This window comes from Oncorhynchus keta, unplaced genomic scaffold, assembly GCF_023373465.1.
Source record: "Oncorhynchus keta strain PuntledgeMale-10-30-2019 unplaced genomic scaffold, Oket_V2 Un_contig_8605_pilon_pilon, whole genome shotgun sequence".
Lineage (NCBI taxonomy): Eukaryota > Metazoa > Chordata > Actinopteri > Salmoniformes > Salmonidae > Oncorhynchus > Oncorhynchus keta.
The window spans coordinates 80,001-94,321 of record NW_026290143.1 but is presented as its reverse complement, the minus strand read 5'-3'; the positions used below and the strand labels follow the sequence as shown (position 1 = coordinate 94,321).

At 40.9% G+C, this 14,321-nt stretch overlaps 2 protein-coding genes across 2 annotated transcripts; both read left to right on the top strand.

Moving 5' to 3' along the window:
- Positions 1–1,864: 1,864 nt before the first annotated feature.
- LOC127926897 (homeobox protein Hox-A10b-like) lies at positions 1,865–4,668 on the top strand. The gene is made up of 2 exons (XM_052512543.1): positions 1,865–3,128; positions 3,889–4,668. Exons 1-2 carry the CDS (start codon positions 2,336–2,338, stop codon positions 4,164–4,166), a joined length of 1,071 nt encoding a protein of 356 aa, XP_052368503.1. The 5' UTR covers positions 1,865–2,335; the 3' UTR covers positions 4,167–4,668.
- A 3,328-nt stretch (positions 4,669–7,996) lies between these two features.
- Positions 7,997–10,286, top strand: LOC127926896 (homeobox protein Hox-A9b-like). Its single transcript, XM_052512542.1, has 2 exons — positions 7,997–8,776; positions 9,435–10,286. Exons 1-2 carry the CDS (start codon positions 8,218–8,220, stop codon positions 9,671–9,673), a joined length of 798 nt encoding a protein of 265 aa, XP_052368502.1. The 5' UTR covers positions 7,997–8,217; the 3' UTR covers positions 9,674–10,286.
- The last annotated feature ends 4,035 nt before the right edge of the window (positions 10,287–14,321 follow it).

The window sequence follows — 14,321 nt, the reverse complement described above, 5'->3', positions numbered from 1 at the left end:
TAAACCGTCTGAGACCAAGGTTATTAACTGTGACTAAGGGCTTTAAAAACAACGGCTGCCTGCCTGGGAGCATTGAAAGCTTGTGTTCGCGGACTTTTCCTGCTTCATTTGTCTCAGCAGCTCAGCGTGCGCGGGCAGGAATATATTCAGGATGGAATCTGCAGTTCGAACGTGGTTGTTTGTTTGTTCCACTGGGAGGCGCTGCTCGGATCAATGTCATGGATCAATGCCGTGGATGTGGACGGAGCTCTGGCCGAGACTCTCCTTCCCATGCATCAAACATCCAAAGACAGACTCATTACATTACAGGGTTTCATTGTTCAGGTAATTATCCCGATGTGTGTATAATTGTTACATATTCTCTTATTTTTATCGAAATATATTTCAAAATGCTCGAAATGGGAAAACAAATACGTGTGTGGTGCATTTTTTTCTTGGCAAAATGGGTTAAAGTGAGGCGTTTTTGTAAGGAGCCTTTCCATCCTGCTAGAAAATGATATATAAAGCTGGTTTATCGCTGAAATCCACATGATTGGAAATATAATATTAGATGACACAATGTATTAGAACCAATGTATTCCGTGTGGGAGAGGATGACTGAATAGGCCTACCTACCGTTACACAGCACATAATATAATATACAATATAACCAATATGCTAAACGTAAAATAGCTTTATACATCGGCCTTATCCTGTCTAGAGATGTCTATGGCGTTTTTCTGGAAAAATAACACGAACTATTCGAATGGTTCTTATTTGAGTCATTATTACCATAGTTTACCAAATACGAAACGTTAGATTATAAAATGTGTTTGGTTTGTGTGTGTGTTGGGAAGGGGAACATTCTAGCTGAGTATCCCATAGCCTACCGGAGGGCTTTTTAGTCTCCAGTGAAAAATAAAATAGCTGTTAGCGGATGTAGTAAAGTGCCACATTACGCACGAGGGGGCGCAGGCATATTATTTTGTCCGGTTGCAAGAATAACTTGGAACAGAAGAAACATTGTTAACATGCTTTTATTAGCCGCTATAAGGAGACATGCATTAAATGATTTTAAGTATGATAATAACTTAATAATAACTTAAAGTACCACTGGCTAGAGGTAAATAAATAGGCCGTTGAAATTATTATACGCACGTCATGAGACTAGTACCCACTCAAATCAATGGTTTAGGCTATTCAATTTAAATTAATTTCTAAATCTGATAAAACCCCAAATAAGTCGCACCATATAGTGTTTTTGGTGTCAGAACAATAACGTAATATAACCGTGGTAATTATAGTAACAAACATAGCAAGGATGATCTTTTTCCCAACTGCATGGGAAATAAAGGCAGTGGTATTTATAAAGGCTGTGGTTATCTATTTCCTATTCTATGATTTACATAGGGGGGATATGAGTCTGAGGATATTGTTTTCAATTGGATTCTTTAAGGAGATAAATGGGATCCCACCGAAATTGGTTCTGGCGGTGTATAAAATAATCGAAACGTGCGGAGTTGTACACTTTTAAAATGCATTACGCACCAATTACGCACAAGGTATTTCATAACAAATGCACATGTCTTTGATAAATAACGTGTTTGTAACGTGTTTGTTTCAGATTATATTTCACATTATGTTAACAAGATAGGTAAACAATCTTTGCCACGGCCTATTTTGTTTAGCAAATGAGAAAACTCATGTTGTTCTACTACTATACTCTGGCTTCATGTAAGACCCATTAGCCTTTATATTGTCAAGGCTGTTGATGATTGTTTTCGCATGCAAAATGATCTGTAATTGGTAACTAAGGGACATTAACTAATAGTCAAATAGATATTTTGTCACAATGTTCTGTGAACTTGAATAGAGCAATGTTTTGACGCTTACTGGAGAGGAAAGTGTAACGAGCTTTCCACTAAACTGTTTTCAAGGTCTGCAGACATCTGCAGTTATTTGCACTGTCCCTTCACATGTAAATAGTTATTTGTGTATGATTATATCTTCCCCCCTCTCGTGTGCGTGTGTGTGTGCGTGCGCGCGTGCGTGTCTGTGAAAGGGTGCCTGAGGTCAATGTTTACAACATAGATTATCGTAAAAGGTAATGCAGCCCATGTCATGTCACCTCTACTATCTATCCACCATTTTAGGTTGAACTGATAGCTTTTAATACACCACTTACCTTTACTTTTTCATTTATTATATTCAATCTTTAAACAAAATGAATATGGCATATTGGCATTACGTGCTTTCAATGGGAGGAGTCTCTCTTCTTGTGTTTTAATTGGCTGTCAGCTAAAGCGCAGAGAAGTGTGAGTATCTGTAATTATATTCAGCATGTTTTGCACAAGAAATGTCAGCCAGAAAGGGCTATCCTCATCCTCCGTCAAATTATACACCAACGATGTCATGCTCTGACAACCAAAGTGGAAACTCGTTTTTAGTAGACTCCTTAATCCACGGACGAACCGAGAGCGGTGCCTCATACTACCAAAGTAACGGCGTGTATTTGTCACCAGGCTCGGAGTACTCCTATGGACTACCCAACCGCGCTTTTTTCTCTGGGCTCAGTAAACGCAACGAGAGCAATTGTCAAACTATGGTACCCTCATCTGGCCCATATTCACATATTCAAGGGATGGAAACATGGCTAGAGACTTCGAGATCTTGTCGAGTAGATCAGCCGAACAACCAGCAGCAAATGGCTCATTGTTCCTTCTCTCCGAGCATCAAAGAGGAGAATGCGTTTTGCCTGTATGAATCAGAGAAGTGTCTTAAAAGGTCAACAACGACGGAAGACATTTCCTATTCCCGGTTAACTCCGGGATCATGCCCGGTTACAAACAGCACCGTGCCTGTTCCCGGTTACTTCCGTCTGTCTCAGACATATACCTCTTCAAAGTTTTATCAAGACGTTCAGCGGAACCCACAGCCTACTCAGTTCGCTCTACAACGTCCGGCCCGTTTCGACACCTCACCGCCATCTCCTACCCCGGTGGCGGATACAGGCAGGAGGGAGAGTGAAGCACTGCCTGACCCACCGTCATGTGCTCCGGATGAGGACACCCGGGCATCGTCTGTAAATGGTTTGTCCTCCCCCGAACCCACCGAGAGCTGTGCGGAAAGTCCAGTCAAACCCTTTAAAGGTGAGTACTGCTCTAAATCCAAAAAATGACGTTTATGACAATGGGATCTTGATGGGTGTACATGGAGGGAGTGTAGTGTCAATGCCCCCGAGTCAGTGTAGATGTGCCTTGGCGTTAACCTTGGTTTTTAGAGGCATATCCTACTGCTGTATCGATTATATTGTGGACATGAAAACTTCCCCATATGTGGGTTATATGCGCAGCGGTAAAGCTATGTCTTTGTGGGGTATGACAGAGTGGCCACGAGCTGGGATTTCCTCCAGTTTTTTTAAACATTATTTTATGACGAGGAGCAGCAAGGCCAATCCTGTCCAGTACATCTGTCTAATACAACGGGTTGATGTCCTCAGTCTTCCCCCTAAACCATCAACTGCAGCCATAATTTCAGTAGACTATGAGATACTTTCATGTCTTAATAAAGGCGTATTAATACATTGAAATATATTTAAGTGAATCTTGAGCACAACGTGGATGTAATAGCTTAGGTGTTTGGACAGATGCAAAATATGTGCATACAACGGGCATTGTGTGTGTGTGTGTCTACATTAACTTCGTATTACTGTCAAATAAACTAAAGGGCTCAGGATGGCTATTTAAAGATAATTTTAGACGACACATGTTTTATGTTGATAGGTATTAGGTCAGTGTTTGTCTATAGATGCAAACATCTTATGGAATTGCATTATTTCTGTGTACAATAATTACAATTGGGCAACAATTACTATAAAGTACTAATTTCTCTTTCAATTTCTTTCTACAGGAGATGGAACATCTGAAACCAAAGCTAACTGGCTGACAGCGAAGAGTGGCCGGAAAAAGCGCTGTCCCTACACCAAGCACCAGACTCTTGAGCTAGAGAAAGAATTTCTCTTCAATATGTACTTGACTCGTGAGCGTCGCTTGGAGATCAGCCGCAGCGTCTACCTGACAGACAGGCAAGTCAAAATCTGGTTCCAAAACCGAAGAATGAAACTGAAAAAGATGAGTCGGGAAAACAGGAGCTATCGGGAGCTAGCGAACAACTTCAGTTTTTCGTGAGACATTCGTGCCGTATTTGGCGCCCTCCTCCATCAATGGCCAGAGCGCCTTCCTTTGAGAAACCCTGTCGTGTGAATATGACCGTGTAGGTTAGGGCTACAATTGCTAACTTATTGATATGTCGTTTTGTTGTAATTTTACCTGAATACGTCTCTGTTTTGTTTTGTCGTGGTTATGTATTTATACTGTCATAACATATGTTTTCTCCCTTTATGTATATACCAACAGTTAATATAGAGATGGAACGACTTAAGTGTTTCAGAGCTGACAATATCGGCATTCGTGGTACATAAATACATGTATATAGCCACCTTGAGTGACGCATTGACATCTGTGCTTGCTGGAATAGCTCTTGGGGAAATGTTGTAACCTGTAGCAATATAGGCCTACGTTACGTCATGGATAAAGAGCCTCGATGGATTTGATATTTAATATCTTCACATTTTGCTGGTATTATAGCCATATATACTAAAGCATCACACAATAACTATTTTGTAAAGGGTTTTATTTATACACAAGAAACTTATCTGAGACTTGTAAATATTGTTTACAATTTGTCTTCTCGTATTTTTATTCATATTTTTATTGTTCTCTCCAAACCGTTTTAATAATATGGCCCATATTGTCATTGCTTTGTCTATAGAGAGACTATACTGTGAAATGAATTGATATGTTGTCTGTTGGCCTCACTAAGTAAGTCAATAAAAACATGGCACGTTTTTACCTTGCATTGGAATGTTTCAGTCCACAGATCATCTCTCCTGTATAGAATGTAATCGTTCATACCCACGAGAGGAATAGCCTGGTGGTGGGACCCGCTATTTATTCCACGGGGTTCCATTTGTTCAGTTGCGGGTTGTTTTTACAGTAAAGAAAAAAAGAACATCAGTTTCCTCTTTTGTGTGACGCTGATGCCCTTCATTTCAATAGGAATCATTGCCTGAGCCATAGCCATGATGCAAAGCACTACACTTGTTGTCTAGGACTCCCTGGAAAAGAGTCGCATGTGTTACTGAGTGAACTATCCTGGCTAAATAGATACAGATGAAATGACCATTGTGAAGTTGTATGGTGAAAGACACTCCATCGGGATAGCTCTTATTAACTGCAGGGTGTACTGGATAGATGGTGGCAAAATGACCCGGAAAACAACATGCTTTTCTCAAGGACATTACTGGCGGTAGTTTGGTTCATCATCATATGCCATCTATGAAAGGACACTACGTCTGTCGACGTGTGGAGCGTTGTGAAATATGCACGCAATAAGACACACCATTTGGACTGTATCTTTTCCGGTGTGCAAATGTTGTGTTATGCGTAAAACAAGTGTAATCATTGAGAAATGATACAATTTTGACCATCTAATTACAATTACGCATAGAAGGAGAGTGAATTATAGGATCCCTATGATTTCGACTGTATCTGTTACAGTTGTGCGAACGAAATGAATGCGTAATATAAATGCTTGTAGACTATATATATTTATTTAGGAGGAGAGAGGGCTGTTGAGGGGTTCAGGTAGTTTCGTGTTGTTAGGCTGTATTTTCCCCCACCACACGAAACTGCCTTAATTGCCTCAGTAAAAACTATTGCGTTTAACAGAACACTCCAAATTGTCTCTGGCAACAGAGCTGTGCACCGAAGGAAGTAGGCTACATTTACTGAGTAGCCTAGTCGTGTGTCGAATATTCTATAACAATTCCGATGCATTTGTTTAAGTCATGTGTCTACGGAAATGTATTGTCTCTCATGTCGACATTAGGCTATTATAAGAATGCATACAGTGCAGCGGAAACCTGTGACTTGCAAAGCACAAAAACATCTCGGAGTCTGCATTTTTTAAACGTTATGTTTATTGTGGTACAGCGTGATATATGCACAATTCAATACAATTCCAATGCAAGAATCCCCCAAATGTAGCCCATTCCCCGATTTCAACTGCCCCCCTAGTCACTTTATCCTGGCGCCGGGTCTGATATATATAACAAAAAGAAAAAACGAACCAAAAAATCAAGACTGCAAAGGACATTTTGTTCCTCACATATATCGCCATATCTATTCAAAACAACAACAAAAGAGGAGCACGAGACGCGGCCTTTAGTCTTTATGTCTCAGAGGGAGAGATATCGAGTTGGCTTGAGGGAGAGGAAGGACTGCAAGGCCTCGGTTATGATCATGCAGTCTGGCCAAAGCCTCGTGCGCTGCTGCAGCGTTCCCAGTGGCACACATTCGAAGTGCCGGATGCGTCTGCTGCGCTACACAATGGACACAAAGCATGGATTTTATTGGCGATATTTAGCCCAGACAGCCAGGTTGTAACCTAAAGAAAAACAACTAAATAGCCCCCGTGATAAAAACAGACTGCTATAGCACCTAACGTTTTTTCTCTCTCCCCACTTTGATAGCTAAAAGCGCCGCGCAGACCGTCCTAGTGTTCACTCATTGATCCATAAATAGTAAGGGTCTGTTATGGTTTTACACACTAACACAACGGGATCTTTCTCCATAATCTATTGACACTTGGATTTGTTGACGCTACTATGTAGAAGTATTGTATTTTTATTTCTGAACACTAATTCGATGGTAGAATACACATAGCTTGTTCCTCGTGTACACACACGGTGTCAATGGCTGTATATGCCTGTGTTTTTCAGTCTTAAATCTAAATAATTAGTCTTAGTCTGACTATCAAACAATAGCCTATGTGAGGTATGCATTTTTAGATTCGGTCTTAACTTTCTCGAATCGATTTGGGACAATAAGTTAAGTAATATCTAATTCATTCGTTCGAATTAATAATACACACTATAATAAAAAATAATTAAAAATGTATGACTGAAAAGCCCTTTCAATGGGAGTTAGCCATTGGAGATTCTCTACTGAACATTATTTTTAGTCCAGGACTATGGTTCAATCTGTGTCCGGGAAACCGGTCCTTGGTGTGTTTTCCTATAGGGTCACATAGGTCTACATATATAAGGTTTTACATGTCATTTCAATGTTCATATCCCAGAGCATTGGAGACAGTATCACTCAAATATTTACTGTTTTAGTTGTCCTTATTTAAATCAACCAAAATCGAATAATCTCAAGCCATTTGAAGAGAGCATTACTCTGATAATCAAAATATCAGGTTTGAATAACACGTGTAATATCCTAATAACAATGAACATGATGTACACCACAGCAGATATGGTAACCTATAGGTTTGGCTGTGACTTTATTATGAATACATCAGATGGCATATAATGGCAAATATGATGAATATGGCAAATGTCAACTCACACTCACATCAGCGTACCTATAGTATATAGGTCTAACTCACAGGTCTACTATTTTAAATGTGGGTATGTATTTGGCCAAATAATATTGCTGCATGTATATTCCTATTTAATAAGTAGCCTATATAACGATATCACCAATCTAATGCTATAAATTATTTGGAATAACCTCGGAGTTTTTGCCATTATAGGCAATAATGGACTGAATTATGTTGATAGATACTGGATAATTTATTGAATAAATTCATTCTATAGAATTCCACATTTTAGATCGGTGGTGAGAGTTCTTATAAGGAAATGAATGTGTGTTATTCTGCGCGTAGTAACGACTACACGTCACAGTGGATATATAGCTCCTTACTACTTTGCTGCATTCCTTTATTTTTTAAGGAGGCTAGAAAAACATGCTATACTCTCTCACTTTCTAGACTTATATAAAACATAGCAACGTATATCAGAGTTAAAGTCTCATTTGAAAACAAAAATCATAAACCTTACTGCTTGTATAAAATGATATAGGCATATGACTTTGCTATTAAAAATATAACGGAGGAAAATGGTGACCATTTAGCTAGTTGAGTAGACTGATTTATTATTTATTGTTCTGTCCCACGGTCACGTGTCTGCGGCACCCAATCCAATCCCGGCCAAGGTTCAATTTATTGAACGAATGTGGTGGTTCTTGGTGCAGCGAATAGTATCATGATCCTGTTTTTCTAAATATATCACAGTGGAAGTTTAGTTGCCTTTGGCTTTGTGTATTTGTTGTCATGTCGACATTAGGCACGCTTAGTTACTATGCAGACTCTCATCTTCCCCGCGACCAAGGGGATATTATGGCACACACATACTCAAGCGGACATGGGGTGGAACAGGCGAACCAGCCGATGCTAACTGAATATGGCGGTGCGGAATCTTGCCCTTTGCAGACGAAATCTTCTATTTTCAGTGCGTCTTGGAGTCCCATTTCTGCTCATCAGCCTCCGAGCAACGCATCTATAACACACCAGCCATATTTACACCACCATTGTCCAACAGGAGATACCGATGGGATGTTTATGCGTTCCTGGGCGTTGGAACCGGTTTCTACGTCGATATGTTTAACGGGATTATCGTCAAATATGAACTATGATATCAAACCCGAGCCGCTGATAGGAAATGGGGACTGCACAGCGCTGGAAACGCACACACCTCTTGTGTCCGACATTGACAACGGACCGTTCCGCGCAGAAAAGGATACGATCGCGTGTGATGCCATTTTCTCCAAACCCAACGAAGAGTGCAGCACATCAACCGTAGAGGAAAAGAGGGAGAGGGAGATCAACACAAGTAAGCACGGCATCTTTCATTTGGATTCATGCGTAATGGTGATCATGATTTCATGTGTCTAGATCTTTGGAATTAATTAATGTTGAATTAAGCAGGAATCTAGAAATATAAGGTCAGAGACTGACGTTAATACATTATTTATGATATAATATAGGCCTTCTGTAAAGGTTGAGTTTACGTCAAACTATTGTATCCATTATTTGATAACGAATGAATCATATTGCGCCAAAGCAGTACCACTGACCGACAGTAGCAAAACTCCCTCCCCTCCTCGATCTAGTTTGTTACCTACTGTGAAAGATAATATGATTTTGCTATTTGGATTATGTTGGACCAAAGCAGCTGCCCCACAGCGGCAAAATGTCGTTCCCTCCTCGACTCAGCTTTTACTGTGAGAAACCATGATTTTGCTATTTGCATTATGACTAAACTATACCAGTTCATTTCCCACTGTTATGGGCAGTAGACTAGGCCTTAGGGTCAGAAGGCCGAAACGAGCACATAAACGGCTGTCTGTATTAGCTACTGCATGTTGGCTATTTCAGCAAGACCTTGTCTGCTGTTGTTCGTCATCCACAGTTTGTAATACCATTCTGACTCTTGTGGAAAACACTATTTCTCATGAGCTCTGTCTCGCTTTTGTCGAACCCTCTTTCAGATGACCCATCCTCCAACTGGCTTCATGCAAAATCCACCAGAAAAAAGCGCTGTCCATACTCTAAGCATCAGATTCTCGAACTGGAGAAGGAGTTTCTGTTTAACATGTATCTCCCCCGCGACCGTAGATACGAAGTAGCAAGAGTTCTTAATCTGACTGAGAGACAAATTAAAATCTGGTTTCAGAACCGCCGGATGAAGATGAAGAAAGGGAATAAGGACCGTCGAAAGACATGTTAAAAAGGCGAGCAGTGACCCGTAGAATAAACTGTGAATAGTTACAATTGGTGGACTTTCAGGAAACGAAGATATTTCTGGAAAATAGTTGCCAATCTATCCACATTTTGCTTGATCTATAGTCTATGTTGTGTTCTGTAGGGCTGTTGTGTTGTTGTCGTTGTAAAATCTGTCGGCTCGTTTTCTTCCTAGAGTGTTCTCTGTTTGACAATGCTTATTCGTTTGATTGGTACTTTGATGTTATCTCAATAACTTGGATGTAATTGGTAAATCATTTCATTAATGCACACAGATTACTGTTAGACATTGTCTAATGTTCGTTGCATGAAATGTTTCATGAATTGATTCTGTGTTTTTTTTCACCCAGAGTTTAGTCTATGTTATTGGCCTAATCATGTTTATGCGTTGACTACCTGAATGTGTTTCAACTACCTGTCAGATTATTTATTTATTTATAGTTTTTTTTTGCCGAAAGAAACATGTTTAGACGGTGTGATGTTAACAGTTTTGTCTATGGAATTACAGCAACACTGTGCACACGCAAAATACCTCAATGTCAGAGTATTTCGATTCTAAAAGTCGTTTGTATGAAAGATCAAATAAAATGTCAAATTATTTTGTGCGTCGTAATCCATATTTATTGTTTGGAAATCAGAGAATGAATTGTTACTAAGATTCTAATTGTTGATAAATGTCCAACATCTGACAAGATATCTGTATTTATTTCCTTTTATCCAAAACATAACAACTATAGTTGCTACAGCACTTCATCTTATTCAGTTATGATTTTCATTTAAAAAGGCAACCATATTTTGCAGGTATAGGCCTATGCCTGATATAAATGTTGCGTATGATAAACTATCACAAGATGAATAGGCCTATTTATTAAAACATTAAACATATCCCTACTCAATATTTACAGAAAATGTGATTTATTTAGTAAGAGGTTGAGAGTATAGGTAGGCTAGGCCTATGAGCATAATTATATCCAAACAGGTACTAAAGAAGCGAACAGATGTAAATCCTACAGGCCTATATAGGATTAGTGGATTTAACGCGGGCATTTCCCGTGTAGTCCATGTTGGCTTAGTACCACCACACACCATTTCAACAGCCCCTGCTCTCCCTTTCCTTTAGGCCTTGTTAATAGCACGACCACGAGTTCTGAATCCCAACATACAGTACATATAAAAGGCATTGCTGGATATTGGACAAGCCAGCTCCATGCTATTTGCTACAGGCCAATGTGCACTGGCACACGATATTGGTTGCCATGCAGCAATAAACCAATCACAGCGTTAACTGTTTATGGGGTGCAAAGCGACTGAGAGCGGAAAGGAAGCAACACCATGCAAGTCCTCGCGTCTGAATATCACTATAATATGCTTTTCATACGGGCTATTTTTAAAGGGGTAAACATTTTAATGGTTGTAATTATACACAACCATGGTTAACCACGTCGTTCAAAAAACATATATTCAAACACACGAAAACACCTATGTTTCCAGTCACACACACACACACACACACACACACACACACACACACACACACACACACACACACACACACACACACACACACACACACACACACACACACACACACACACACACACACACACACACACACACACACACACACACACACACACACACACACACACACATACACACACACACACACACACACACACACACACAGCCTATGGTGTTGTTTGGCCGCGCTGTGACGCAGATGGGGCCTGTCTTCAAAGGTCTTAATCCAGAAAGCTGCTCCATAAAACGCGGGCTCAGCCATGCTGTCTGCTTTTCTATTTGAATTACTTTATGACTGTTCACCAACAATTAGACTGTTTCAGCGCCCAGACATCCATTTGTTGTTTTCTGGCTGACACCGAGGCTTTATTGCCGTTTCCAACCAATGACTAATCTCAAATCCTCGCCTTTGTGGTCCTATTGCAATAGGTATCGTAAGCAATTGAAACAATTAGAATTTATAATTTTTTAAAACTATATATTTAATGTGTTGAAACACAACATTATGGTAATTCAGTCACAAAAAGTCCTATGCATTATCTCACTACTGACCTATGCGGTCATTTTGTGTTGCTGTCGTCGTATAACCAGCAGGTGGAAGCAACGTCACGTTCGAGATCGAAATGTCCTGCAGCCTGGCTGCTTGAATAGGGTCCAACGACCATGTATTCTAGTGTGTAGTTCAATGCACGCAGGAAATACGAGAATAACACGCCTGTCCAAGATGTAGACAGACGTCGGGCTACTTATATGCAGTTGAAAGTATGTTTTTTTGTTGTCCATTTTTACTTTGAAACAGGAGACCAAGGTGACACAAACAGAGCAACAGAGAGAGGTTTGAGAGGTGATTACATGTTAATTATCATAGAGATACTGCATCGAAAAAAATGGCTGTTAAGCAGAATTATCTTTAGCCCATTACATGTTATGGATGGACATTCATTGTATACCTTTGGTGTGTTAATAAATAGAATATCGCCAATAAATCATCAATTTTATCACCAAAATGAAACCAATGAAACCAAACCAATAAAAGAAAGAGTAGTTAAGCTTTAATTGGTAGATTTTCCCATGTTACTCCACTACATTACAAAAAAACACATTCGCAGCATGTGAGAGAGCGCAATAATGCAGGATTTCATCATGCAGGTCCTCTGCTTGAGCTGTTTGATAATGCAGGTCCCCTGCTTGAGCTGTTTGATAATGCAGGTCCCCTGCTTGAGCTGTTTGATAATGCAAGTCCTCGGGTTGGCCTGCTTGTGCTGTTTGATAATGCAGGTCCTCTGCTTGTGTGTTTGGCAGGTCCCCTGCTTGTGCTGTTTGATAATGCAGGTCCTCTGCTTGTGCTGTTTGATAATGCAGGTCCCCTGCTTAAGCTGTTTGATAATGCAGGTCCCCTGCTTGAGCTGTTTGATAATGCAGGTCCTCTGCTTGTGCTGTTTGATAATGCAGGTCCCCTGCTTAAGCTGTTTGATAATGCAGGTCCCCTGCTTGAGCTGTTTGATAATGCAGGTCCTCTGCTTAAGCTGTTTGATAATGCAGGTCCCCTGGTTAAGATGTTTGATAATGCAGGTCCCCTGCTTGAGCTGTTTGATAATGCAGGTCCTCTGCTTATAATGCTGTTTGATAATGCAGGTCCCTGCTTAAGCTGTTTGATAATGCAGGTCCCCTGCTTGAGCTGTTTGATAATGCAGGTCCCCTGCTTGAGCTGTTTGATAATGCAGGTCCTCTGCTTGAGCTGTTTGATAATGCAGGTCCCTGCTTGAGCTGTTTGATAATGCAGGTCCCCTGCTTAAGCTGTTTGATAATGCAGGTCCCCTGCTTGAGCTGTTTGATAATGCAGGTCCCCTGCTTGTGCTGTTTGATAATGCAGGTCCTCCTGCTTGTGCTGTTTGATAATGCAAGTCCTCGGGTTGGCCTGCTTGTGCTGTTTGATAATGCAAGTCCTCTGCTTGTGCTGTTTGATAATGCAAGTCCTCTGCCTTTGTGCTGTTTGATAATGCAGGTCCTCTGCTTGTGCTGTTTGATAATGCAAGTCCTCTGGTTGGCCTGCTTGTGCTGTTTGATAATGCAAGTCCTCGGGTTGGCCTGCTTGTGCTGTTTGATAATGCAAGTCCTCGGGTTGGCCTGCTTGTGCTGTTTGATAATGCAAGTCCTCGGGTTGGCCTGCTTGTGCTGTTTGATAATGCAAGTCCTCGGGTTGGCCTGCTTGTGCTGTTTGATAATGCAAGTCCTCGGGTTGGCCTGCTTGTGCTGTTTGATAATGCAAGTCCTCTGCTTGTGCTGTTTGATAATGCAAGTCCTCTGCTTGAGCTGTTTGATAATGCAGGTCCTCTGGCTGTTGGCCTGCTTGTGCTGTTTGATAATGCAGGTCCTCTGCTTGAGCTGTTTGATAATGCAGGTCCTCTGCTTGTGCTGTTTGATAATGCAGGTCCCCTGCTTGCTGTTTGATAATGTAGGTCCTCTGCTTGAGCTGTTTGATAATGCAGGTCCTCTGCTTGTGCTGTTTGATAATGCAGGTCCTCTGCTTGAGCTGTTTGATAATGCAGGTCCTCTGCTTGTGCTGTTTGATAATGCAGGTCCCCTGCTTGTGCTGTTTGATAATGCAGGTCCTCTGCTTGAGCTGTTTGATAATGCAGGTCCTCTGCTTGTGCTGTTTGATAATGCAGGTCCTCTGCTTGTGCTGTTTGATAATGCAGGTCCTCTGCTTGAGCTGTTTGATAATGCAGGTCCTCTGCTTGTGCTGTTTGATAATGCAGGTCCCCTGCTTGTGCTGTTTGATAATGCAGGTCCTCTGCTTGAGCTGTTTGATAATGCAGGTCCTCTGCTTGTGCTGTTTGATAATGCAAGTCCTCTGCTTGAGCTGTTGGATAATGCAGGTCCTCTGCTTGAGCTGTTTGATAATGCAAGTCCTCTGCTTGTGCTGTTTGATAATGCAGGTCCTCTGCTTGTGCTGTTTGATAATGCAGGTCCTCTGCTTGTGCTGTTTGATAATGCAGGTCCTCTGCTTGTGCTGTTTGATAATGCAGGTCCTCTGCTTGTGCTGTTTGATAATGCAGGTCCTCTGCTTGAGCTGTTTGATAATGCAGGTCCTCTGCTTGTGCTGTTTGATA

Excerpts from the sequence above, each read along its gene's own strand:
- LOC127926897 (XM_052512543.1), top strand. The coding sequence starts at position 2,336 with ATGTCAGCCAGAAAGGGCTATCCTCATCCTCCGTCAAATTATACACCA. Across the intron at positions 3,129-3,888 it reads TCCAGTCAAACCCTTTAAAG|GAGATGGAACATCTGAAACC; the intron begins GTGAGTACTGCT and ends TTCTTTCTACAG.
- LOC127926896 (XM_052512542.1), top strand. The coding sequence starts at position 8,218 with ATGTCGACATTAGGCACGCTTAGTTACTATGCAGACTCTCATCTTCCC. Across the intron at positions 8,777-9,434 it reads GGAGAGGGAGATCAACACAA|ATGACCCATCCTCCAACTGG; the intron begins GTAAGCACGGCA and ends ACCCTCTTTCAG.